Genomic DNA, 27466 nt, shown 5'->3' on the forward strand with positions numbered 1-27466 from the left:
GGTGGCAGAGGAGCTGTTTTCTCAGTCTCTTGCTTCCTCGCAAAAAGAGACAAACATCAGACACAAAGTATTCTGAAAACTGTTGGCTGTCTTTGTCACCATCACATCTTCATCTCCCTCTAAGTTTAGTGTTAGGTTTGCAGGTGACAAGGTACAAGTTTGAACAGCGAAGTGTTATTTTTAAGCCTTCCAAGCATAGCCTGTATATGGAAAAAAAATTGTGTCTACATATGGACAATTACACTGACTTCTAATATGTGGGCTCCATAGAGATTTTGCTGACATAATCAAATGACTTAGACCAAGGTGTTTAAAAATATGTCTTGCATCTTTTCAGTTTTGGGCTTTTGTGATATAGTTCCCACTGAGACTGTGATCTGCATAGATTATATTCCTTTGCTGCTACCAAAAAAAAAGGCGTTTCTCAGACCAATGGTAGCCAAAGTAATTTGATGCTTGGTTTTACAAAACATTGAAGAACACAATTTGAGGTTGCTTTTGTTTAAAATTAAGCCATTTTCCAGCCATATCTTGTTAACTGAGTCTTCCTTTACAGCCAAAAAAAAAAAAAAAAAAAAATTCTTCACAGTAATGCTTTTCATCTTAACTAAAAAGAGGGTACATAGAAATAGCAAGTCTTAAAAATAAATCAGTTCTTTTATTTGACTATTGGATCCACCTTTCCTGAGGTTATGTTCTCTCTCCCAATTTATACTTTTTCTTTTCCTCTCAGACGATGAGGTATTGAAGTCTTCTATTATGAAAAGTAAATGTTTATCCTTTTTTAAGATTTAGTTCATCAGCACAGTTCAATAGAAACACTAATGATACAAATTTGAATGACAGATTGTGCTATGTGTATCTATATCTTAGGTTGGATATTAGGTTGCATGATATACCTTAGGTCAGATATTAGGAGAAATCTCTTTTACTGAAAGGATTGTACAGCACTGGAATAGGCTTCCCAGGTTGAGTCATCATCCCTGGAGGTCTTAAAGAAACATGTAGATTCGGGACTTGGTAACATGGTTTAGTGGTAGACTTCAGTACTAGGTTAAAGGTTGGACTAGATGATCTTAGAGGTCTTTTCCAACCTCAGTGATTCTATGATTCTATATCTTCATTAGGACATGACCCAGTGTCAACAGCAACCTTCCCACTGTTGTGAATGAATTTTGGATCAGATCTCTTAGAGCTAGATTCAAAAATGACGGATACACTGCTCTACAGGGTGAGCCCAGAGCTAAATCCAAAACATTGAATCAGGCACTTAGCACTACTTATATCACACCTGGGGACAGATTTGTGCCTCAATGTGAGATGCAAGACAAATTCCAGAACTTAAAGTCTGCAGATTTGGTCTTGCAAACATATAAAACAGTGCTATTTATAGTGTTCAATAAAGTCTTTCCAAGGAAGAAAAGTTACCTGTGGGAAAGTTTGAAAGTTAGCAGTGATATGTCAGCCAAAAAGGTTTGGGATCCACTAGCCTAAAAGTAACCAGTCACTGCTTAGGGCAGGATAACACTTTGGATTCTGACTTTCCTGATACTTTTAGGCAATTTACTGGTCAGCACAAGGAAGCACCTCTACTTATAGCCTGGATCATATATCTATGTATGTTTGACATAGCTAGTACCTTGAACCACTAAGCAGAGATTATCTTCCAAAATGGACATATGTTTGAGAGTTCATTATCACAGCAGTTACCCACACATAGAAAATCCAAATTTAATTCCTTCCACTGGCTGAGGAGACTCTAACCTCCCACCTTATCTCACCTCTTGTCCATCCTGGCACAAGAACATCCTCATGGCTGAATTTGGGTAGCATGCAGGAAAGATGTCAAAATGTGTTAGGGCAAGGTGTGGAAGTGCAAGTGCACCTGGCTGTGAAGCACAGTGATTAGAAATCTCACAACCCTCACAGTACCCATTCATGTGTCGCTGAGTTGACTTTCATTAAAATAAAATTACTTTTCATTTTAATTTACTGGTACACATTGCTTTCACTGTCTGTAACAGCTTTGTTTGCAATTTAAGTAAGAATTGCTGGCTTGAACACGTAGGCAGGAGCCCTTAGGGGCAGATTACACTTACTTTACTACCATCCCTTTTAGATGCAGCTTGAAAAAATACAGCACAGCAAGACAGACAACTCTGAATGATGAGTTTTACTGAAGAGTTTCAGAGGCAACATGAACTCTGTAACAGAGATTGCTCTTCATTTTGAACTGGTGCCTCTTTCTTAGTGAGTCTCACCTCAGGGTATTTGGGTAACTGTTCTGCTCCACTGAAGGTAAACCTTCTGTCTTTGCTTCCATATCTCTGTGTGAAGAAACTTCCAATCTCCTATGGCAAGCTCTCCTTTGCCCATCAACACAGAAGTCTGTTACCTTTTCTCTGTGAAATACGGTTTGTTTCAGTGCTGTAATTAAAGGATATTAAATCTTGCCTATAAAGTTTATTTTTTGTTTGGGCTTAGAGGGAAGTTGAAATATGCTGCTAATTTGTGAATGCATCATCAATGTTGTCTATTCTATTAGAACTAATGATAGGTAGAAAGGAAACAGAAGTGTAGCGTAAAAATGGTATCTTCCACTTCTCACAAACTGTTATTTGATGGCACCTGTCATTTTGGAATGAGCTCAGTTTTGGAGCACACTAAGTTAAGGTCATTTAGACTACCGTTGATTCTGCTCTTATGGTATCACTCATAAGTATTTAAAGCATTTAACCCTCCATGAGGAGTCTTGAACTATAAATGGCTTTCTGTAATAAGGATGGCCTGCTGTTTTATAGCAGTGACAACAGATGTGTGGTCTCTTTCATGGCTGCCTCTAATGACACAGTAGCTTCTCTGATTTGCATGTTGTTTGGAAAAGTAATTTCATTGAAGACAATGAAGCTACGTTCCTGTTAGAGATATAGCAAGCATCTTTTTTTTTTTTTGGCTGGTTGAAATTTTGGACTGTCTTTTCTGAAATGGTATTATCTGATTTTGAAATCACAGTGAGCCAACTAATGAAATATGTCCTGGGTTAACAAGAGTCATGGAATGAGTATTAGTACTAGACACCATGTTCCTTCACTAGTATAGTCAGGTAGGCTAACAAAACCATACTGAGATTTTTCATCAAGTGGCCTTGTTTGTCAGCAGGTCTGAGCACTCAGCCTGTTCCAGTGATTTTGCAGGAAGCGTCTGCTCACTCCTCCAATTAGCATCACTAATTCAATAGTCTGAGTATGGACATAGCAGACTAACTTAGATAACCTCTTAAAAGAAATCCAGGCATAATGTTCACAAATCAAACTGTACATAGAAAGATAATCTAGAACCTAATATCAAGTCCAGTGAAGTCAATGGGAACATTTCTATTCAGTTTGTTAGATCTTGGATATGAGTCACAGTGCAAATTCAGTACATGTTCATAGGATAAGGTCATCGCTAGAACTAGTTCCAGTTTAAATTTGAATCCCCAATACACAAACAAAAATATTAAGTATGTTCAGTTCACTGAGTTTTTTTTGTTTTTTTTTCCTACTACTGGCCTTTTCAATTTAAAATATACCAGCAATTAAATTTTCGTCCCATACTGCCTGAAGTAAGCATTATTTTTGGACTGCTAACAATTTCCAATTCCCTGTGAATTCTATGGCTGCTCAGGGACACAGCTGTACAATGTGCATCCTTCAGTAGTCTGTATCCAGCCTGCAGACCATCTCTTCCTAGTTACTGGAAGGAGACAAGCACCTCCCAGATGCTGTTCATCAATGTCAGATAAGCATCTAAGATAAGTAGGTTCAATTTTTCTTCAAACTACAAAGGGATGTTCTAGCATTTAGTCGGCACCTAATTTTTAACTGCCAGAGCCTAGATATGGTACCTCCTGCCATGTGAAATGGTGTAGATTAGTGAGACATCTGCATGGGTCACACTAGGTTAAGGTCACTTAGATTATTGTGACTAAATGACTAAGGCCATTTAGACTATCACATGTAACACAAGGTAAGTGTCACAGCAGTGTTTCAGCACGATGGTAGGCATATGCCCTTCTGAAATAACAGTTGGAAGACAGATAGGTTTCTCTAGGGCATCTCCAACATCACTGGCAACCTATAGTTGGACAACTGGATCATGTCCATCCAGTTAGGCAAAGGAGTTTCCATAGGTTGTAGGAATAGCAACCTGGCCTGTAAAGGTGCATGAGTACTACTAAATATGAAAAAGGCTAGGAAGCAGTCCAGCAGTCCTTGCCTCTGGAGCCTATACAGTGCAAACTGCACTGCTCACATTGCTGCGGACTGGTTTCCCCAGAAGGAGATTGCCTGCATCCACTGACCACAGCACCTGGTCTTGAATCTTCTTTGGGTCTCACACTGTGCTGCTATAGTACTGGAAAATGCTGTTTGTGTGTCTGTGTTCATGAATGTATGTGCGTGCTTACAGTTCAAGCAATCTGAAATAATGTGAGAACTGTGCTCTAGCCCACCAGTGTGGTGGCATGAAACTGAACACAAGTGTCTTATGCCCTTGAACGTGGCATGCAGATGTATGGTACTACAAGAAAAGGCAAAGCCTGCTGGTGTGGCATTAGCTACACAGAGTGTATAGTAAATGTGCAGTCTCATGTGCATTGCCTGCTGGAAGCAGTCCCTGAAGTGAATGCTTCCCCAAGACATGCCAGCACACTGCTTTGGAAAAAGTACTTGAAGTGGTCCAACGCAGCACCAGGGAACAAGCTAACAACTTTGCACTATGAACCATTCAATGCCCAATGTTTGTGCCATCTCCCAGCTTTATTTAGCAATGTAGATTTACCTTCAGTGTCCACTGTTTAGAGTTATTGGTGTTAGGGTTAAAAATATATGCACTTACATTTATAATATTTCAAATATAAGAGAAATATAATAGAAAGTGTACTTGAACATTTGATATTATATTGTGCCAGAATTACTATGACCAGCTTGGGCAAAATGATTTGGATGAGTAATTCTAGTTCATCTTCCTGGAACTTCATACACCATCTCCCTTAGCACACTACACAAAGCACTACGTTCAGTAGTTCTCCTGCCTAGGTCATGGGAAATCTGCATATTTGCTAATGGAAGCTGCATCCCAGCTTCCATTGGTCTGTGGATAATGTTCATGCCCCAAAACTGAGAGCCAATGAGAATTAGATGTTTAATACTGGCTAAAATCTGCTCCTGGTTACAATAAAGCTAACCCAAATGAGAATGTTGTGCACTATTACTTTGAGATTCAGTGGCACTCCTGTTGGTGGGACCGAGAGGGCTCTGGGGAAGCATATGATCCAGGCATTGATTTAATATCACTTCTGATTTAATTTGCTTGCAACAAAGTGGGTAATGCTGACTTTCTGCCTCTGTATATGTGCATTGCTATTTGAATTCTAGATAAGCTAAACAATTGTTCTTTAGAAAGAAAATAACACTTTTTTTTAATTATTTTTGGGGAGGAGGAAGAACATGCCTTACCTTTACTGTTATTTTTAGAATTTTAAACATTGAAAAGCATACATAATTGTTATATGATGTATTTACATATTATCTCAAAATTAACTTCACAAATATTGCTGCTAGTAGAGGAGCCATGCTCTCATACAGCTTTGCCATTCATAAATGAGTTTTCTTTTTCCAGGTAGATAATTTTACGATTATTGAACTGCAAGGTCCAAGCAGCAAACACCAACAAAGTATTTGTGGTTTTCACTGTATCATTACTTTTGCATATTATACATCTCATCCACAAGTATCTACAGGACTGCACTACAAGTAATTTGCACATGTTAAGAGGAAATATCTCCTAGATTTTCTAGGATGCTTCAGTTCCAAAGGATAGTTTATTATTTTTATCAATAGTACTTTTTCTTTGCTAAACACATTTGCCTGTTGAGAGAAAGTAGGTTAGCTTGCTGTCCCTAAGGATGGTAACCAGAGATGTTCTGCTCCAAGTATTTTATTGGCAAAATTATTTTTGTGATTAAAATAAGGTTGGTCAGAACCATAATGCAGACTACCACTCTCCATGTTTGAACAAGACCAGCTCTTGGTATTTAGTGTCAAATTAGTGTGAAAATGAGTCATTTTAGTGCACTGTGAACTTAGTCTGCACAAAATTATTTTGTTATTCATTCTACAGGAATGCATGAATCCATTGTGTACCTTCGTAAAGGAAAATTTAGCTGCACTGCTAGAGCTGTGAGGCATGTCTTTCTACAACTGAATTTATTTTTAATTTGCTTATTGGAATCACTTGACTTGTCCTTTCACAATGTCCTTCCTAATTTGCCTCCCTCCCCATTATTACAATGTCCTTTTTCTCTCTAATAAGACTAATTTGTAGATTTTTCAATACTGTGCTATGCTTAGGGTTGTTGGTTCAGCCTATTTTTCTGTGATTTTTTTTTTTTTTTTTTTGGTGCTTTCTACCTATATAATTATTTTTTGAACTTTAGGGAAAAACAAGATCCTAGTACTGATACCTGTCTTTTGTCTGATTTTGAAGGGAAAATGAAATTACCTAGAAACCATCCCTAGAATTTGAATGCAGCTTAGGCAGTGTTACTGAATCTGTCAGGTCTTAAAATTAAAAAAAAAAAAAAAAAAAAAAAAAGAAAAAAAAAAGTACAAAGGCTTTATTTGGCTTTGTTTTGCAATGAAGAAATTTTTCAGAAAGTTATTCCAAAGCAGCAACTGTGAAAAACATGGTGTTTACAGAAATATCACCATGATTACTTTGCTCTGAAATTCTTGTTCCGCTAAATTTTTATGAATACAGTATGAGCTTCCAATGGACTGAGATGAGAAGAGACACTTTAAAATGCATTTTGTGCACAAAGGTTTGTGCTGCTCCTGGATCAGTTTAAAAATAGGAATTTCAGTGCCTGTATCTTCAAGCCATATTCAAGGGCACCTTGATTTAAACTGCAACCAGTGCCCGAGTGTATAGTCACAGGGTTATTTCTGTTCTTTGGGGAGAAAATCAGGCTGCTAGTGCACGTCCTTCGTGGCAGAATATCTGTCTAGAGAAAGGAAAGCAGATGTATGTACAAGTCTAAAAATCCCAAATATAGCCTCTAATAGGTGTGATAATTATTTTCAGGAAGAACTGATAAGATGCAGTTTAAATCCATGGGGCACATTGTTCCAATGAATGTGTAGTGTATTTGTTAGGGTACTCATAGGATTCATAGCTGTTCCAAAGTACATCTGTTCTATGACTACAGGCTACAGTAGTTTCTAGGGAAAGTTTCTTGAAACTTTTTTAATATGCTTTAACCTCTTGCATGCTGACTTGATATATAAAAAAGTTAGTTGCTCTCTTTGGTCCCCACTGGCAAAGGCATGAGGACAGCTTCCAGCTGCTCTGGGTATTCAAGCTGGGATAACACTTCTGGCTTCAGTCCCCACTCCAGTCTGTCGAGAAACAAGCATACATCACCCAAAAACTCTGTAATTCATGGTTGCTGGGAAAAAGAAATCTGGATATAAAGCCTGGATGGGAATCATAGGTCTACATGAGCAGCTGATTTAGATGGCACTGATTGCAGGACGCACCATGACATGCAACAACCATTAAGTGTGGGGGCATATATGTCTATACACATATATGCCTGACAAAAGGATATACTACAAGAATAGCCCCCAAAAAGCCTGTGTCTACACTGCATGCTTGACATCTCCTGCCCCATAGCTGTGCTCATGCTGACAAGCTCACAGCTTGTGTGTGCAGAAGGAAAAGTTTCTTCAGCCTCCTCCCATCTGTGTAAGACTCCATGAGTGAGGATGTGGGAAGCACATGCCAGCAGCAGGGTACAAGTACTCATTAGGAGGCAGCACTTCCCAGCCAAAAGATAGCTGTTGAAGCTGACCCTGTTCCCCACCTCATGCTTGACCATTCTGGGGAGACCCGCATCCTTTCTCACCCAGGGGTCTAGCTACCCTGAAAGTGTTTCCAGACCATAGCTGATCCGCCATAACCTGAATGTAAGAGTCAGTGCTGGGGAATAGATAGCAAGCTCGAACACAGCCTCAGCACATCCCAACCCTGTGGGTCAGACAGAGCCAGCTCTGAGACAGCTAAAGAAGAAGCTTCTGTCCTGCACTAAGGAGGAAAAAGGAAAAGAGAGAGAGATTAAACAGAAGAGAGGGAGAAGGAAAGAGAGAAAAGGAGAGGGAGGGGAAAAAATAAATAAACGAAATGAAAAGGAATGATTTTGTACTGCATTTCAAGGCAAGTTATCTTTGCTGTGACAAAGTGAAACCTCATCACCTCCCTGCTTTAGCTGCTGCATTCTTATGACCAATGCTGCGTGACTGTTCCACCTAGTCCCTGCTCATTTGTAGCTGAAGCTACACAGAATGTAACTGCTTGCTTGATATTTAGGGCAGAGCAGTCAACAATTGTTAGTTCCGTTGACAAATGACCAATAAGTCAGATTGTTACTCAGAAATATCACAGCATCCCGTTGCCATTCAGAGTGCTGACTAAGGGAGAGGAGTGCCAAAGGAATGAGCAATTGTCACAGTGCCTTGCTTGGGATGGAAATCTCCATTAGGATTGTATACTTCTGTACTTCTGGTTCTTCCTTGTGGCAGTTTTCTTACACAACAGCAAGATGTTAACAATGGAGAACAAAAGGCATGCTAATAAGGCTAATTTTCCTTTCTTCTTCATTGAACACTGTATTTGTTTCATGTTCTTTCTTCCACTGTACATAGTAATTATAAGTAACAGAAGAAATGATATTTGGCTGTTTCTTTCCACAAGGATCTTCAGTTTTTTCAAGCCACATTCTGAATATTTGTACTGACTGTACATTTGCTCCCTTCCCTCTACACTCACCAGGTGCCCTCTAGGAACCTGCTGTTCTCATATGCAAAGATGTAGGAGCAGTAGGTAGCAGCAGAACAGTTTGTAGAAAACACATTCTTTTTTTCTTTTTTTTTTTTTTTTATCTCAAACATCATCTCACTCATTATAAAAAAACTTCTGTTCCCCTACTTTTTTATTATTATTTTTTCCCCCACATTTCCTGTGTTTACTGTTACTGGCTTTGATGGATGGGCGAAGTATGATAGCCTGAGACACATTTGACAGTACATAACTTTGGCCTGCATAAATTACTGTCAGGGAATTTTCAGGGAAGTGCTGAAGTAAATTTGCAGTGACTAAAAAGTGAGACACAAATTATAGCATAATCACTGCTGCTGAACAATTTGATGAGTAAAACAATTAACTGAGTTTATAGTTTAGGTGAGTCCTCATAATTTTTCCTTATAGTTTAACTGCTAAAACTGCTCTGAGACCTTTGGAGAAAGATATTTCAGAAGGGACATTTTCCCACTGCCCTGCCAAAAATCATATTTCTTTTGTGTCAACATTGTGTCTTTCCTCTCACAGGTAATTCAGAGATTGCAGTTTACAGTCTTGCCTCACGTACCCATATCAGCTCCTGAGTGGAAGCAGCTGGGAGCCATCCCTCCTGTGCCAGTAGCTTCCCGATCCTCTCCTACTCCATGTCACCAAATCCCAGGCTTTTTGGAAGACATTCTTGAAATACTCCAATTAAGAGAATAAGAAATGAAACAGTTCATGAAGCTCAGGATCCTTATGGGATGCTCCTGAAAATATACTTCAGGCAGTGCCCTATATTTTATATATTCGGTATCAATGGCAGATTTGACCCAGTGAAGTTAACCTCTTCTGTCTGCCAGAGAGCTCCTGACTGTGAAATATTACTGGTTTTATAGCTAAAATAGACAGAAAATGTGAATGTTTCTATTATTGCCTTTATTTCATTTGAGATACTATCCTTTGTGAGGATGTGTTTTTCCCATTTTGAGTTTCTTTACCCTGTAAAGATGTCTGGGTTTTGTTTTTAGAGCCAAAATTCCAGGTTTTCTAGATTTTTGTTTCATGTCTTGTGAAATTGCCTTTCTAAAATCTGTTCTTTTCACTATTATGGTAAAGAAAAAAAATCCAATTTTCCAGCCCTTCTGACTATTACAGAATCCGCAAAAGCATGAATTCTAAAGCTTCAAGTCTTTAGAGGCAAATATATTGCAGCATTTGCTACATTTAAGACATCATTATTTTTATGATAGACTCATGACAGTGGAAACATAGCTTATGATTTCTGAATGCCTGGCATGGCCTTGCCTATGTCCTTGTTGAAATGCAGCAGCAGACCGAGGTGGGGAGTGTGCTTTGAAAAAGAGACAAATAAACAGCCAGTGTGCAGTCGCTTCAATCCTGAGAGTGCTGGCACAGAGGCTAGGCTGCTTTTAAGCTGCCTGTGCATGAGGAACAAGCATCGATCTTCTGTCCAGCCACCCGCATCCATCAGGAAGGATAACCGGGAGGATGCTGTCTGCCAACTATGGGCAGCTCTGCAGCAGGTAACACTTGGTTATACCTGTTTGTGCTCACAGACAGCTGTGAAGAAGAGACAAGAAGGGATTGCCTGGGATTTGAGGGATCGGGGAGAATGAGACAAGCATATTTTGTGAGTTCTTTGTGAAGTGACTCCCTAGCTAACTGCTGCAGCTTGATTGCTTTGGGAGCTGTAGAGTTGCTTTCCCCACTGCCCTTGCCAGCCTGCAGCAGCAGATGCAGAGCATCTCCTTCCCACACCCCCAGTGGGCTCCGCATGCCTCAGTGACAGCATCGCTGCCACCACAGAGCCAGCTGGGACCTCATGCCTCCCCAGCCTCTGTAACCCCTCTGACACAGGGGCCTCCTGCCCTGAATGTACGATGAGAGGATGGTACAGGAGCAGTGAGATGGTGGGTGTCTGTGCCACTAATGCCTGCAGCAGAAGGCAGAACTGAGGTACACAGTACATGCAGGGCAGCAGCCAGAGCTGCCTCCCCAGACCATCAGGTGCAGCAGCCACAGGTCCACATCCCCCAGCTGCTCCCAGCTCTGTATTGCTTGCCTTCCCACCTAGCCCTGTCTCAGTGCCTGTCCTTCGTTCTTGGGACAAGACAAAATCAGCTTTATACACACAGCTGCCTGACTCAGGCTTGTTCACCTGGCAGCATCCAAAATGTGGAGCTCCCCAGTCCCCCTGCAACACTGCAGATGGCAGGGAGATGGATAGCAGCCTACAAAGCCTGCACAAGAGCCACAATGAATACTCAAGCATCAACACTAATTCCAGTTGCATGCAGTATTTTCCTGCTTGATTTAAGCTATGCTGTATTGTCGTGAATGCTAGGGAGACGTATCCTTGGAGGAGTAAAGAAGCTTATTACCTAAAGCAATACCCAAGGAGGGAAAATAGACTTTTCACTATAAAGAAGGTGCTAAAGATGTAGGAGTAATGCTTGTCTTATACAGTAACTCCCTGTATGATTTCAAGTAATTTTCTTTGCATATAATTTTTTTCCTACATATATATAATAGGTTTATTTCTTTCTCCTCTCCCTTTTACTATTTGGAATGAAAACTCTCTGAGACAGATACCTTCTCATTCAGATTCACACAGTATGCTCCAAGTGCTTGCTACTGTGCCTGTCCTTATCCATACAAAACCCCTCTGTCAGTGTTTGTTCGTTAAATTGTCCAGACTTGATTCCATAGATCGTCTGGCAGACTGTGTTGAATTTATGGGACCTTGATGCACCTTAAATTCATACCACTCACTGATTCACCAGGCTCACACTCCAGACTCCAGAAACAAGTATGTCCTAGCATTTTATTTTCAAAATGAAACAAAAAAAAAAAAAAATACAAGGGGTCTGTTTCCCAATTCAGGATGAGATTATTAGATTCAACAGTCCTGCAAGAGTATCTAAATTCACAACATTTCACCTGACCATGACAATAAAAATAAAAATAAAAATAAAAATAAAAATAAAAATAAAAATAAAAATAAAAATAAAAATAAAAATAAAAATAAAAATAAAAATAAAAATAAAAATAAAAATAATAATTAATAATAATAATAATGTAATGTTATATTTTTGCTGCTTTAGGATAAAATCTTCTGAGAACTCCTCATTACTTTGCTGTACTTCAAACTGGGCTTAATTTTTCTCCCTCTTTTAGAGTGATCCTCAAGCACTCACATTATCTGGACCCAAGCCCCACGCTCTCTGTCCACTGCCTTCCTCTGGCAGCCCTGAAAAAGCTGTGTGCAATTGTTCCACTAGGACCCTAGGACCCAGTAATTGGAGTACTTAACCCTATAATGAAAGGACAAGAGAGTGCAGCTCCACATCAGTGGAGGATAACCCACCCTCTCCTCAGTAGGAAGGCAATGGAAGTCATTAGTATATTGACACAGTAGCTTTACAGTACAAGGCTCCCTCTGACTCAGATTGTTTTCCTGATAAGCCCTTTTCCTGCTGAGCCTACCAGTATTCATACTTTCCTTGCCAAAAATGTCCTCTTGTAAACCTTGCTGTCTCTGAAAATATTATTGTTTTAATTCTAAATCTTTTGAAATTTTTAGTTTGGACTTAGGTGTTTTAACAAACGATATTTGTATGTGCTATAATAACAACTGGTTGCATCATCTCTCATCTATGAAGCAGCTCTGGAAATGAAATTGTGCATCTTACTCAGGCAGCCCAGAAAGAAATTTTGTCCAAAAATACATATAGATTTCCACATCAGCACAATCAGTGTACGCAATGCCTCAAAGCCTCTGTGTTAATTTTTAGTTATTTCCTGACCATATGGATTCACTACTTGCAATAATGCAGATTTGCGTGTTTGGATTAAAATAATCCAGCATGCAAACATACAGGCCATTGAAATCAATCTGTGGTTTCAGCTGAGCTGAATGATGGACAGCCAGAACTACCAGGGGAGGAAAACTTACGGAGCTTTAATTCTGACTGAAATGCAAGCATAACATTGGAAGAAGCAGCAGTAGCATGCAAACCAATTTGGGGTGTTCTGATAAAACATTATTACAGACTACAATGGTGGAAAAACGCATCTTGCCAGGTCTAATTTTTTACTCCTTACAGCTAGGGCTGGTCCTGTCACTCACACCGAGATGACACTGCCCCCAAGCTCACGGAGATTTGCATTACCCTCAGTGGATCGACCCTCTGCCCCCCCCCTTTTCTTTCTAGAAACGTGGAGAGGAGATGGACATCTACTGATGAGCCTGCACAACTTCACCCCAAGAGGGGTTACAGCAACCCAGCTCCCTGTGAGGATGTGCAGCCCTGCCAGCCCCGTGCTGCCTGAGAAGGGCTCTGAGCATTTCTACTGACCTTAAAAGCAGGGTTTAACAAGTCAAGAGAGGGGTTATACTAACGAATTAATCACTTTGCAGCCTAAGAATGGCAGTCATGGAAGAGCAGGTAGTTTTGCACCTAATCTCCATCAAAAAGTAGTTGGGCTCTGAAAAAACAGACAGTGATGAAAGATCCCTGAAGTCCATAGGCAAGATTGTACTGTTTTGATATCATACAGAAGACGTCTGATATCTTACAATGCTATACAGTAATTTCTAAATCTTAAAGCAGATTCTTCAGCGAAACTCTCACCTGCATACTCTGGACTCATAGGTTTTTTTGGCTTTGTGTCATTTTGGTCACCCTAGCACAGCTTTTTCTCTGTCTCTCAGTCTCTGGGTAAACAGCTGGATGAGCCTCCTGGGGCTGAGGGAGGGGAAGGTCAGAAGTTCTGAAGTTTCTGCCAGGCTAGTCATCATCTTAATTCTGAATCCTGAGCTTTTTCAACAAATCAAGTGTTCACTGAGAGCTTCTTCAGTTTTGAAGGCAACAGAGCTATGTCAAGAAGCAACCACTAGAAAAAAATGAAGTTAAATGTAAGGCTACTTCAGCTATGAAGTACAATTATCCTTCTTGCTGTGATATGAAAGGATGTATCATAGCTCTTGCTGCCCTTAGAAAGCGTATGCTTCTCACAGCTCTTGGGAGGCTTGAACTCCTTGTCTGTTATAACACATGTAGTTCCCTGTAAACCCTTGAGATTTAAGAGAAGAAACAGCCACTTTACTACTGGTACTGAATGAATATTTCCAAGACAAATGAAAGCCAGTATAAGCCTGAAATACTCTATCAGTAATTGTTTACATTAGCTATTAACATTTTTGCTTGGAATGATGAAGGACTGCTCAGAAAAAAATCAGTGCTTAACTGCTAGGCCTTGCCACAGAAAAGCCTCTGGCATTTTATATTTAAGATTCCAGCATATTTCTGGCACTGCTTTTATACTTATCTGCAATAAAAAGCTGATTCCTCTGAGTGCCTTGGATTTGCCTGAATCAGATTCAGGGACCAGCTTTTTAGCACTGTTCACAGGTATTACAGGAAAGGCAAAAGCTGCTGCAAGTTCCTACAGATTTCCTTGACAGAGCACAGAAGTTTACAGTAGCCCTCACTTCCTAAAATCAGTGTTTTTACTTATGGGGGAGACCTGTGCAGTGAACTTGGCCTGACATACCTACTTAAGGAGGTGGAAGTGCAAAACAAGCCAAGACCAGGGGGCAGTGGTGACATTTCTGGAAAGGTGTAGAAGTTTAGCCCCGGGTGCTTCACGGCTTGAAAGATTCCTCCCTCTCTTCCCACTCCAGCCAAAATGAATGTTAAATGTGGGAAAAGTTTGGTGTCAGGCTCTGCTTTTCTGTAAGCAATAATGTCCAATATATATATACATAGGCTCCATTTGTTGATGTGAGGCAGCGTTAAGCTCTCTCCAGACCTGTGGAGATTGCAGGAGGTAGGCTCTCCAGGTTAGGGTTAAGACAAAAAAGTGGCAATGCTACAAGGCACACACTCACTTTGGTCATATTATTTTTGAGCAAATGGCCATCAGCTCTGGGCAGTGACAGTCCAGCCCCTTATCTGGGCCATGGCATGTAACCATGGAGCTGGCAAACACACGGTGTTGTGGCACAAGCATCACCAGGCCACAAATGACAAGGTGATTTCTGCAAGAACATATCAGCATTTGTGCAGACCTGTAAATAGTTTTCATTAAAACACATGCAATGGGCAACCTGGATTGCTTTTAAACACCTGATTCAGATCAAAGCTGAATGAAATATCCAAAGCAGCACACAGAGCATTCACATATATCTCACCTTACAGGAGACTTACACTGGTCACTGCAGGTTAGGAGGGATACCCTGAGCATCTTGGATGGTACTAGAGACTTAAGTGGGGGCAGTCACTGTGTTGGTGCAGATTATACTGTGAATGTAGAGATATAAGAATATGAGTAGTCAAACAGGAGCTGAATCCACCCCAGCAGTCTGAAGTTATATGTCTGCTATTCTGAGAATTCAGAAGGGCCAGTGGTAATTCTTCACTTACTTTTATTAAAGGCTTTAACTTTTTCTTGTCAAAGATGTGAGTAGCCCTTAGAGATAAGGGCAAAAAAAAAATCTTTCATTTCACTTTAAAATACTCTGGTGAGAAACGTCTTGCTTTGGAAAGTCGCCTAGCTCATTTGTTTTATTTCACAAATTACCCAAGCGCCCATTTGTGCTTTATAACTGGGATTCAGCGTTAGTTCTTGATTAGAAGAGCTGTCATCTGCTTTTCTAAGCAGAAACATGAATCATGAGCAGGCAGTTATTGGAAGAGCTCTGGATCATTTTAAGTCGCAAAGTCAAATTTATAAAAAAGGAGAAGCAGAAAAACAAAAAAGCATTTGTTGCACAAGACGGCCCGGGTGAAATTCTCAGAACTTGTATGTGCTGAGAAAGTATCAATAACCGTAAAATTTCACAGCCCCCTTTTTAGAACCGCAGCCTTAACATTTTGTAGGGAAATAAAGCTTTGGTTAACCTTGGCACTGGCAGACCTCATTAAAATAACAGCCTGTCACTTTCGAGTTTAAAATAACAGGGTTGTCAGTTTTATATGCAGCGGAACAATCCACGGTCTCACTCTCTGGAAAACAACGTGCAGGGAGCTGGAGGGTCTGGCAGCGGCAGAAAGCTGAGCAACACCGCCATCTCCAGGTCCTGCCGACCCCACCCGCTTCACTTCTGAAAAATCACTGCCATGAAGTGCAGGGTTCAGCAGCTACTTGAATTTCAATTTGCCTTTGTGAGGTAATGGGGAAATGCATAATGTATGTAAAAAAAAATAAAATCTCCGTATAGAGCAAATCCGTTCCACTTCGCTTGCTCCAAGTCAAAGTGGGTCGTCCTCGCCAAGGCACCCAATGGGCGTTGAAACTTTGGGCGCTTAATGAGCCGTTCCAGACAAAAATATGCACCTAATCTCCTTGTGCCTAGTCAGTGGAGAAATGCAGGTGCCTGAAAAAAACTCTGAGAGAGAGATCCTCTTTAAATTCAGGCACCTAGGTGTGATAGCAGGAGCCTAGTTCAACTGCCTTTATACATAAGTGCCTTATGCCTCCAAGACATCTATATGAAGCTGGCAGATGTAACAAAGGGCATACAGAAGACGTGTCTTTCTTGAGGGACAGCTCTTAAAACTTGGGGGTCTGAGTTAACTGCTTTTAATTAAGCCCAGTGTACAAGGAAAGCCGTGTATCAATTAAAATATCCAGCTGTCCTGTACTTAACTGCTTGTGACAGGTAATTCTTGCACTGTCACACCCACATGTATGAGAGACATAAACATAACAACCAATTGTAGACAGTACATAATATGGGTTTTAAGCCTGCAGACTGAGTCCTTTTAAACAAATTGTTGGCCATTAGTCTGAGAATGCTTTCAGATGAAATCCCTAATGGACATAAATACTGATCGATGTATAAAAGTCCTGGGCAGTTTTCTGCTGGTACGGCATAACACAAATCAGATCATAATGATCTGCTTGTTCTTGCTACCCTGCCATGTCTGTGACAAAAGGTATGTTCTTCACAATCCCGCACACAGCCCAGGCTGTCAACCTCCATATCCATAAATCTGTTACCAAGCTGCCCGTCATTATAAAAGCTCCGCATCATTGTTCATAAAGGCTGCAAGGGTGCTGGGTGGCTGGCTGGGGACATTAGACAAGTCTAGGGGAAAACAAGCAGCAGGCAGCAGAAAGCACTCTGGCTGTTCACCTGGAAATAACACAGCATGAAGAAGTGGGATTAGTTAAATGTCGTCTGTGAATTCAGGTCTGTGAAACCACAGCGCCTCATCACAAACATCCACTTGAAAAATCTTCTGAGAGGCTGCACTGCCACATACCAACCCACCATGTGCCATCCAGAGTGGCACCCTAGTTCATCAGAGAAGCAATGTCCAGTGAGTAGCAAGAAACATTTGTACTTGTTTCCAAGGCATAAAGGCTTAACCTTCATTGAGATTTTGCATTGAGATGTTTCTGAGCATCCCCAGGGAGAAGGTATCAGCAGAAAGGCAAGCTGCATATCCTGCTTGCATTTCAAAAAGAAAATCTGCCAGAACTTGCAGAATAAACTAAAAAAGCGTGATGTAAAAGTATTAGTAAGAAGGAGAAAAGAATGCTAATAACCATTTGTACTTAATATCAGTAAGAGTTTTGTATTTCATTTATTGCTTTGAACCAGGGTCAGTTTTGGACACATTTCAGCATCTTTGAACACTTTTTTTGCTTCTTGTAAGACTCCTCTGACTATGTGAGAGCAAGGATTATGCTGGGGGGATAATAAAACTGGAAGGACTCTGAGATGGACTTCCTGTGGAGAAAGGAGGAAGAAATAACAGAAATTACTTTAAATATATATGTATTTGGGGCATCACCTTTAAAATTTGCTTTTTGGCCCACATTGCTTCTGGACACACATTAGCTATCCCCCTGCCGAGGAAGTATGTCTCCATCAGAAATTAAACCAAAACAGATTCTATGGGAAACTAGCTGCTGGCTTCACAAGCAACTGTCTTTTCTGGATCTTTCCTGCTTTATAAAAAAAAAAAAAAAAAAAAAATCATCATTTCACATTTAGTTTTGCATGATATTTTAGATGCATTTCTCAATTATCCTGGTGAGTTTTTCAATTTATCCAGATGTCCAGAGCTAAAACAAGGAATTCTAAGGTCTGATACCGCCAAAATGATGGGCTTGCTATGGGCTTGCTTTTTAGCTCACCTTCTTCCTCTGGAGTCCGAGGTGAGTAAAGAAGACAAAAAAGTTGATCTGCTTTATTTTCCTGCTTAAAATTGAGGCTCTGCTGGCACGATTGGAAGTGAGCTAATAGGTAGTGGTGTAAGTTCTGCTGAGGAACTGTACAGCTTAAATGACTGCCCTGATCACAGAAAAAGTCAGTGGCAGGAGTAGGATATTAACTGTATTTCTCATTGTAGGGCATGTAACTATACCATTTTCATGACTCTGGACATGAATTTATCTTTGGAAATGATGCAAATTTTTAACTTTTCTTTTCTATAGAGTAACATCTTCCTTCTGATAGCAATTGCAGATAAAAGCCTGGCTATTTTGATATCTATTTCTATGTATCCCCAGGTAAAAAGAAAAAAAAAAAAAGAAAAAAGAAAAAAAAAAAAGAAGGAAGGAAGGAAGGAAGGAAGGAAGGAAGGAAGGAAGGAAGGAAGGAAGGAAGGAAGGAAGGAAGGAAGGAAGGAAGGAAGGAAGGAAGGAAGAAGAAAATGTAACTCTTTGCACAGCTCTTGATATATTTTTTCTTATGAGAAAGTATCGCAACTCAAAATAAATTTAGTACCTTCAAAGTAGCTGAAGAATAGTTCAAAATAATGGCAGGGTGACATCAGGGAGATAGCCATTAAAAGCCACACTAACTGAGACCAAGGAGATCCAGCTGTCTTAATTCAAGTAAATCTCTGCCAGAGAAAGTGGGAAGGAAATATATAAAGTAACAAAATCGCAGACTTCTTGTGTTTAAACGTTTCCACAGAAGTCTAACTAAGCTTGAAAGTTAATCTTTAATTCAAAGCATGGGAAATACCAAGGAATCATTTACATGGCCACAGATCACTGGGGGATGCAGTAGTCTGACTTCATAAATCACAAGCAAGCAATGTTAACTGAACCCTTAGTGGCTTTTACCTCATTTTCAAGGGACTGTACATCAATTGCCTATTTTTTATATACTGGCAGTGATCAAAACAATGTACAATGGGACACATGTAACTGTGGGGACTATTAAGAGACTTCCTGTGGCTATGCTTGAGGAGATCCCAAAACTGAAGGTACTGAAACCCACAGGCAAAAGTTTTACATATCATTGCAGGTGTTGCAGCACCCAATTCTATTCTGCATTTAAAACTACATTAGAAATACTTCAAAGTCATTGTCTTGTTGCCTGTCTGGATGTCTAGTGTCATCTAGAGACATCTGCAAATGGTAACCTCTCTCTAAGCTGCAATCATTTTTGCTATTGCTGCCTTTTGTGAGTCATGTAAATGTCTCCCTCTCCCCAGGCTCTAAAATGGGAATGATACCTCACAGTGATACTTGGGAGATTTAATCAGCTGTCTTTTACCAAAACCCATTGGTAAAGTAAAATTTTCTTTACCAGATGTACTTTCTACAATGCAAATATATATATATATATTTATTGTTAGGAAATTTAATAATATGTTGTCTGTATGCAGTATACATAAAGAGCATGCAAACATTATTTAGTATGTTTGAAAGTCATTGGGGAGTCATTTTTCAGAGCATATTTCTAAAGAGCCTGTGAACAGTGAGAACCTCTCTTAATCTTTTATTGAATTGTCTGAAAATACGAGGTTTGCACTCCAAATTACAGCCCTTACAGGAGCTGGGGAAAATCACTTTCCAATGGGAGTTGACTCACTTGTGGTTCAGAATAGAAGTCTGTAGTCCTAGAATGCCAGATCTAATTTGGTTACAGTAAGAATCTGAATATAGCTCTTAACATCTGAGTTTTGAATAACTTGAAATAACTTCCAGATAGCAGTGAAGTTACTGATCTGAAAACTAATTACTCACTACCAATATCAATCAGTTTGCTTTTGTAAATGGTTGTCCAGGAGAGGTAATAAATGAGAAAATCTGTCTCCTTGTATCTCTTATTACCCAAGATTATACAGATGGACCTCCAAATCCTTCCTACATGCCCTTTTCCCTATATTGCCAGCAGTTTCAGTAGGATGTCTCTATCTGATTTATTGGCCTGTGGTGGTTTTACTCAGGTGGGTGGCTGAGCTCCACCTCAGCCACTCCTTCTCGGTCACTCTCTTCCCCTGCACTGTGGGGTTCCTCCCATGGGATGCCGTCCTTCCCAAACCGACCCTGCGGGGGCTGCCCACAGGCAGCAGCTCTTCAAGATCTGCTCCCACATGGGTCCATCCCACAGGGTCCATCCCCAGGAGCAAACTGCTCCAGCACAGGTCCCCCACAGGCGGCAGCTCCCCCGAAACCCCTGCTCCTGCGTGGGCTCCTCTCCACGGACTGCAGCTCCAGCCCGGGGCCTGCTCCTGTGGGGGCTCTCCATGGGCTGCAGCATGGAGATCTGCTCCATGTGGGACCCGTGGGCTGCAGGGGGACAGCCTGCTCCACCGGGGGCCTCTCCACAGGCCACCGGGTAACTTCTGCTGTGTGCCTGAAGCACCTCTCCCCCTCCTTCTTCACTGACCTTGGTGCCTGCAAGGCTGTTTTTCACTCCTCTCACTCTCCCAGCTGCTGTGTGTAACAGCATTTTTTTTCCCCTTTCTTAAATATGCTCTCACAGAGGCACAAACAACATCACTTGTTGGCTCGGCTCTGGTCAGCACTGGGGCCCTTATCTAACATGGGGCAGCTTCTGTATTCTTCTCACAAGAAGCCACCCCTGTGGCCCCCCTGCTACTAAAACCTTGCCACATAAACCCACTACACAGCCTAACAGAAGTTTACACAGCTCCCTGTGAACCCCAGGCAGTTTAACCAAGTGGCATGTGTTGTTCAGCTGTACCACCAGTGATGCTGGGGTTTTTATCCTTAGAGTGCATAGAAGGGGAAGAGTAACGGCTGCTCTCTGCCTGCTGCCCAAAACTCCTGGTCCCATGGACCAAAAAGATCAGGCATCCTGAGACCATCCCCACTGCTGATGAAGTCTGCTCGCAGTCTGTAAACTGGAATTTTATTTTTGGCTTGTCAGGGCTCTCTTACTGAGACTTTAAAGGCTTACAAATGCTGCTGGTGTCTGTGATATGAAAACACAGCAGCTAGGGCTTGGCAGAGGGTATGGAGGAGATTTATAAGATTTCTATCATGGCAAGAAATACTGTCAACAATTCACGCAGGCAAATACTGTCCTACTTATTTCTTGCGGATGAAAATGTGTGTGGTGCTTCTGAAATAACATCCTTGGATGTTTCCATCTCCTAGCATATAAAGTGACATTCTACAGGGTTTAAGCACTGCAAAGCAGTGTGGGCCATTTGCTCAGAGAGCTATCATGTCTTCAGAACAAAAGATAAAAGAGATAAATAGCCAAGTACAATATTGTACCTCAACAACCTAAAAGCCAATCTCAGAACTGAATGGAACAATGGAGAGCTTTTATTTCTCATTTTTTTAAAGAATAAAGCTCAGTGATTTCCTTTGAAAGCTATTCAACAAGCTCCCCTAAATCCTATTACAACTTAATGTGAAATGCATCTGTTTCCATAAGAACAACAGTGGCACCATTCATCCTTTGTAGTCTGTCCTTTGTTGTGTTCTCTATCTATTCTTGTAGATTTTTCCACTCTAGTAAACCAAACGCAAAACAAGAACTGATAACGTTTCAGCCAGAGCATGTATTAAGTTGGTGCTGGAAATTCAGTTTATTCCTGCTTGCTGCCTGAATCATGACAAATTAAATTATTGTTCAAGAGGGAGTTTATAATGTAAAGGAACTGTTCTGATACTGTCCCAGCATTTCTTGAACATGAAGTCTGTATCCAGCTACAGATATTTGTCTCTATCTAGTAGCAAAGACGGATATAGTCTCTGCATGCCTATATATACACAAACCTCTCACTGTTAGCAAAATCCAAATGTACTGAAATGTATTCAGCCTGTGTGTCTTAAATCAGTTGAACATCAGCCCAGCACTGCATCATATTTTTAGAACCTGCACATATAGATCTAAGTATAATATTTATTTAAGGCATGACTGAGCAGGTGGGCAAGACATTTTATGCGATGAACACTATTTAACTGAATTGACATTCAGCAGACAGCGAGGCATATTAATTCTTAGGAAGATGTATACTTAAAAAACCTTAGACAAATTGGGAATAGAAAGAGCAAGATGTAACATGCTTTTTATTAATGTCTTGCCTGTGGAAAAAGGTGAATTTGATTATTTGTATTCTCTGAACCCAAAGGCACTGTGCCTTGCTCATAAATATAGGAGTTTAGGTTTTAGCACCGTCAGTCCTTTTAACCTCCACCATCATTTATTACAGAATTAAACAACATATTTACGATGAGAGCTAATATGGCTAATATGGCTGATGTGTTTTAACCAGTTTTCCCTTTCATTGTCTCTTAATCAGGTAACAGACATTAAAGAAAAACTAAAGCTCTCTAAAAAGTTCTGGTCAGCATTCCCCTACACAATCTGCAAGGACGAACGAGTGACAGCCGGTCCATTAAATGAGGAGGACTGCTGGAATGGCCATACCAAGGCAAGGTGAGGTGGACCCTTTCTCATCGGACTTGGTCCAAATCCCCATCAGGCCTGAAGCAATCACAAAATGGAGTGAATGTTACAAAGCTGTTTGTAAGAGCAAAATAGAAATGGGGAGAACAAGTAATTGTTCACACGTAGTTTGCAGCTGAGATTACCTATTGTCAAGGTGTCATTAAAGCTAGAGTGTGAGTAACTGTAAATGTGCACAGCGTGCCAGCATGTGAACACTGAAAATGTTCCCTGGTTCAGCTCCAGAAGGATAATTTATACTGAGATTTCAAAGAGCTCTTTAGCTCCATTTAGTATCCCTGTGTTGGGACTGACAGCTTGTGAAGCAATTGCACTCTTGGGATACCATACTAGGATGAAGCAGAAATTGGAATTTTGGCTCTATTTGCTATTGGCTGGCAAAGCTTAGGGCTATTTGCTGTGAGGAAAAAAAAAAAAAAAAAAAAAAAAAAGAAAGAAAGAAAAAAAAAGAGAGAGAGAGAGAGAGTCAGAGAGAGAGAGAAAGAAAGAGAAGAAAGAAAGGAAAGGAAGTAAGAAAGAGAGAGAGAGAGAGAGAAGAAAGGGGGGGTGGGGGGAAGAAAAGAAAAAGAGGGAAAAAATAGCCAGCAGAGAATACATATAATAATCATAGTTCTCTTGTGCAGAAGGCTTGACCTTATGTTACTTTATTAGAAGCACTATGGTCATTTGCCTTTTTTATGTGATGACTTTTCTGTGAGTTTTAATTTTGAGGTTTGCATGTCTCTGGCTTTGGCCAGGCTGGTGCTAGCTGATGAGCAGGTGTCTCCAAGTGTCCTAATGTGGGTTCATTAGCAGACAAAGGAGAGGATCTGATTAACCCTGCAGAGAAAGAGAGAGACAGATTGACTCAAGGAGTATAATAGGGGCAGTCTGGTCTTGGGTCTGCACCAGTAGCCTGTGACTATGAGGAGACAGGAGGAGTTTGAGTGTCCAGTGAGTGCTGTTTCTAGAGTGTAGTAACACCTCTTTCTCTTTATCTTCCTTTTACCCGATGATACAAATAAAGCTATAATTTAAATTAAATAAAAATAAATAAATAAAAACAACACAATAAGAAAAAATAGAAGTGAGACAAACATAAAATATAAAACCTCAGTGCAAATAACAGAATATAACAAAAACTCACAAACCTGTTAAATATCATTTTTTATGGATGGCTGGGTAGGCGGGTGGATGGACAGATACAAAGACAGGTGGCACCCATGCCATCACCTCGCCAGTTTTATAGGAAACACACTACAGGGGGAGGTCTTGCAGTGAATACATGCCCTTTCACATGCCTTACTGCATAATGCTCAGAATAATTCATTTTACAGACCAGAGAAGAGAGCTGTATGGGCTGCTAATAGTCCACCTTGAGATGCATGTGAAAAGATCTGTCCAAAACCAGGAGCACTCTTACAGGTCACTGCTCCATTCCTTTGTCCCAGATCCAGGGAAAGCCCCTGGGGACTCTAACAAAGACACCTGAGAGGAGTGTCCGGCTGTTACAGCATTCATCACAAAGGAACAGCGTGAAGAGAGAAATAAAGATGTGTTTTTATCTTCCTCTATAATATCTGTTCTCGCAGGTGTGCTTTGTAAGCTATGACCCCAGGCTGGCATGCTGCAGTGGTTAAACAGAATTTCCAGGCCTCACAGCAGGGTACTGTGTGTCACATCAGAACGCACACATTAATAAGAGATATATGCTGCTCTTTCTACAAAAGAGCAGTCAAACCAACCTGTTAATATCCCTCCTGCTTCTCACAGCCAGTGCTAGTGTTTGTACCACATCTAGCAAATACTTTTCATCTCTCTTGTGCACTAGAGGAACTAGCAAGAGCTCCAACTTTGGGGAGAGTTTTGCAGGTTCGTTTTAAGCTTTTCATCCTCCTTTTGCAGTATTTACCATATGGGAAACCTGGTTATTTTCATTAGATTAATGTTCCGGAGCTGTTAAGAAAATCTATCCTCTGCTGATAATCTCCTTGATTAATTTAACACAGGCTTTCCACTGGATGTGGAACCATAGCTTCACAGCATCACCTGAAAGCACAGTCTCAGCAGAACTAACCACAGCTTCTCTATTTGTTCTCTATTTTGTACGCATTCACAAAGGAAATGCATAATCATAATCTTAATAACAGAATTCAATAAATGCTTCAGGTGGAGAGAATAGTAATAAATAAGAGAGAGACCATAGGATGTCATGGCCTGTATATGAAATAATATTGAACATGTAATTAGCTTGGTATGCAAAATCACCTCCTGACTGGTGAACAAAGATATTTACTGCAGCGTAAAGAAAAATCATAAATGTTTCCATAAACATATTGACTACCATCTGATAGCAAACACTAGTTTGAAAGAACAAGGGTAGCAATATCTGGCCACTGTGCATATATTTACTTTTGTTCATTGTGTAGTCTGTTATAAGCACCTTTGTGTTACAAAAAGAGTTGCATTTTGAGTTCCAGAGAATATGATAGCCGCTCATGAGAAAATAAAAGAAAGGGAAGGGAAGGGAAGGGAAGGGAAGGGAAGGGAAGGGAAGGGAAGGGAAGGGAAGGGAAGGGAAGGGAAGGGAAGGGAAGGGAAGGGAAGGGAAGGGAAGGGAAGGGAAGGGAAGGGAAGGGAAGGGAAGGGAAGGGAAGGGAAGGGAAGGGAAGGGAAGGGAAGGGAAGGGAAGGGAAGGGAAGGGAAGGGAAAAAGAAATTTAATCACTTCCTGTTTTCCTTAGTTATTAGTACTACAAATGAGAAAATGAGAAGACAACTTGTTGTTGGTCACTGCTGGGAAAGGAGATTGTTGCCGGGTTTTGATCAGAACTTGTGACTGTATAAAGAATTAGAAACTTTGAATTGCCAGATACACGTTATGCTTCATATTTCATTTTACACATCGCCCTCCAATGCTGCTTTTGCAGGAAAAAAGTTACAAACCTGAGATCACACAGAATGAAATCTAGGCTTCCTCCTGAGAGAGACATTACACCAAGGTCACTTGTGGTTATTGCAGTCCCCAGATATCGCTCTGTTGCCATGATTAATTTGCAGTGACACCAGCGGGGGCTAAATGAAGTTTTCCAATTCACAAATAATCATGGGGTAACAGAGTGATCCATTATGGCGTTCTGGAAGGGTGCACTTGTCATGTTGCTGATCCTCTGTGAAGAGAGGTTTTAATCAGGTCACATCAGGTAGAAACCAGGTGCTGTGCAAATGGGAAAACATTCATTAGGTGGATGAATCTCTTTTTTTTGGAAAATCAATTTAAACAACAAAAAAAAATACTTCAGACAAAGTGCCTTTCAGAGAGATGCCAAGCAGAGATGCCTATCGTATCTGTATTCATTAAAAAAAATTGAACATAATTTTACATTTAAATAATGGATGTCTTCTGCCAGACGCAGAGACATATTTTTTTTAACACATTTAGAACGTAAAGCCATAATTAAGACCAAACTTTAGAAATGTAGCTCCTCTCCTATCTGCAAATAAATCCTTAACAACAGCTGATAACCTCTTCACTGATACATGTTTTCCAGAAATTAAGGGAATTTCCCAGGAATTTAGGAATTCAAGCTTTAGGAGGATTTACACCAGATCCCATATATTATTCCTTGAATAAACCAAGTGACTGTTACTGCAGTGAGAACACTACCCAAATCTGCAACCATTCTGATGGCTGGGAGAAGAGCATCAAATTGCTCCGACCACCCTCAGCCAACTGGGTTTAACCAACCTCCATGAGAGATGGTGTCAAGAACAAGTAAACAGGTAGATAAGGCAGGCAGTAATTATAAGAGAAAAGAAAGCTAAAGAGAAAAAGAGAAAGTTTTTTTAAAAAATAGGCACACTACAATTTTCAGTGTCTAATACAATACTAAATAGTATTTCATCAAAATGAGCAAGGAGCAAGTCTCAGCCAGCATGAATTTTTCAATTTTTCTCTTCGTGCTACATGTAGGTGAGCACATACTCCCCTTGCAGAGATCTTGGTGAATCTCAGCTGGGAAGAAGCAGTGCCTGCCCTGGGCAAGTGACTCCTTGCTGGTCAGCAAGGCTTGCAAATAGAATGAGCTGAATGTGCTTTATCCAGGTAGGCAAAGATAACCATTTAGTGCCACCAGTGGAAGTGTGAAAAAAATCACTTCTTGGTAAGTGCAAAAACTGCCTTTTTTAACTTCTGGCTCTAGTTTATTTTTGTGGCTTCTTGAAAAAAAAAATGGCAGATGAACTATTCTCTCCCTCTCCTTCTGGCTCCTCAAGCTTTGCTCCAACATGGTTAAGAAATTATTAAAATACTGAAAACATCCTTTGAGGGTTACGTCCTGAGCAAACAGATTCAGATGAGGTGATCTAGTTAACCAAACAAGCTAGTTTTCCACTGCACTTATTGTTCTGGACCAGCTGTGACTGCCTACACTTATCTCAGCCTGAGTAAGCCTGTGCTGCATTTTGTGCCGTATTGCCTACAGTTGTGGGCACCTGGAAAAACTCCAGTCACTCCAGTACTGCCAGGGTGGGATGCTCCAGTTCTACTGCAAGCAGCTGGCGTGGTGGCAAAATATGGAGAACATTGCCCTTAAAGGCAGATGTCTTTTAAAAACAGAATATTCCCCTCTTTTTTTTTTCTTTTTTTTTTTTTTTTTTTTTTTTTGTGTGTGTGTGTATGTGTGTGTTGTGGTTTTGTTTTTGTTTTGGGGTTTTGGTTTGTTATTTTGTTTTGGTTTTTGATAGCTGAATCTTTTATGTAAATGATCTGAAAGATTTATCAGTCATTTTTAGATGTAAAAAGGAAGCAAACACCCTAGAACATTAAATTGATATTAAAGGAGGGGGGAGAGGGAGAGAGAGTGGTTTTAAATAGGCTTTGTGG

General features: G+C 40.5%; 1 protein-coding gene across 1 annotated transcript in view; it reads left to right on the plus strand.

Annotated features, from left to right (window-relative positions):
* The window catches only part of GPC6 (glypican 6), a gene marked incomplete at both ends in the record, with an annotated part of 807337 nt that overhangs the window by 774054 nt on the left and 5817 nt on the right, over window positions 1-27466 (plus strand). The window contains one exon of the mRNA XM_082782952.1: window positions 22437-22573. Coding sequence (XP_082639078.1) covers window positions 22437-22573 — 137 coding nt within the window. The remainder of the gene's footprint in view (window positions 1-22436; window positions 22574-27466) is intronic.

The sequence above is a fragment of the Aythya marila genome (assembly GCF_965140915.1).
Source record: "Aythya marila genome assembly, chromosome: 1".
NCBI lineage: Eukaryota > Metazoa > Chordata > Aves > Anseriformes > Anatidae > Aythya > Aythya marila.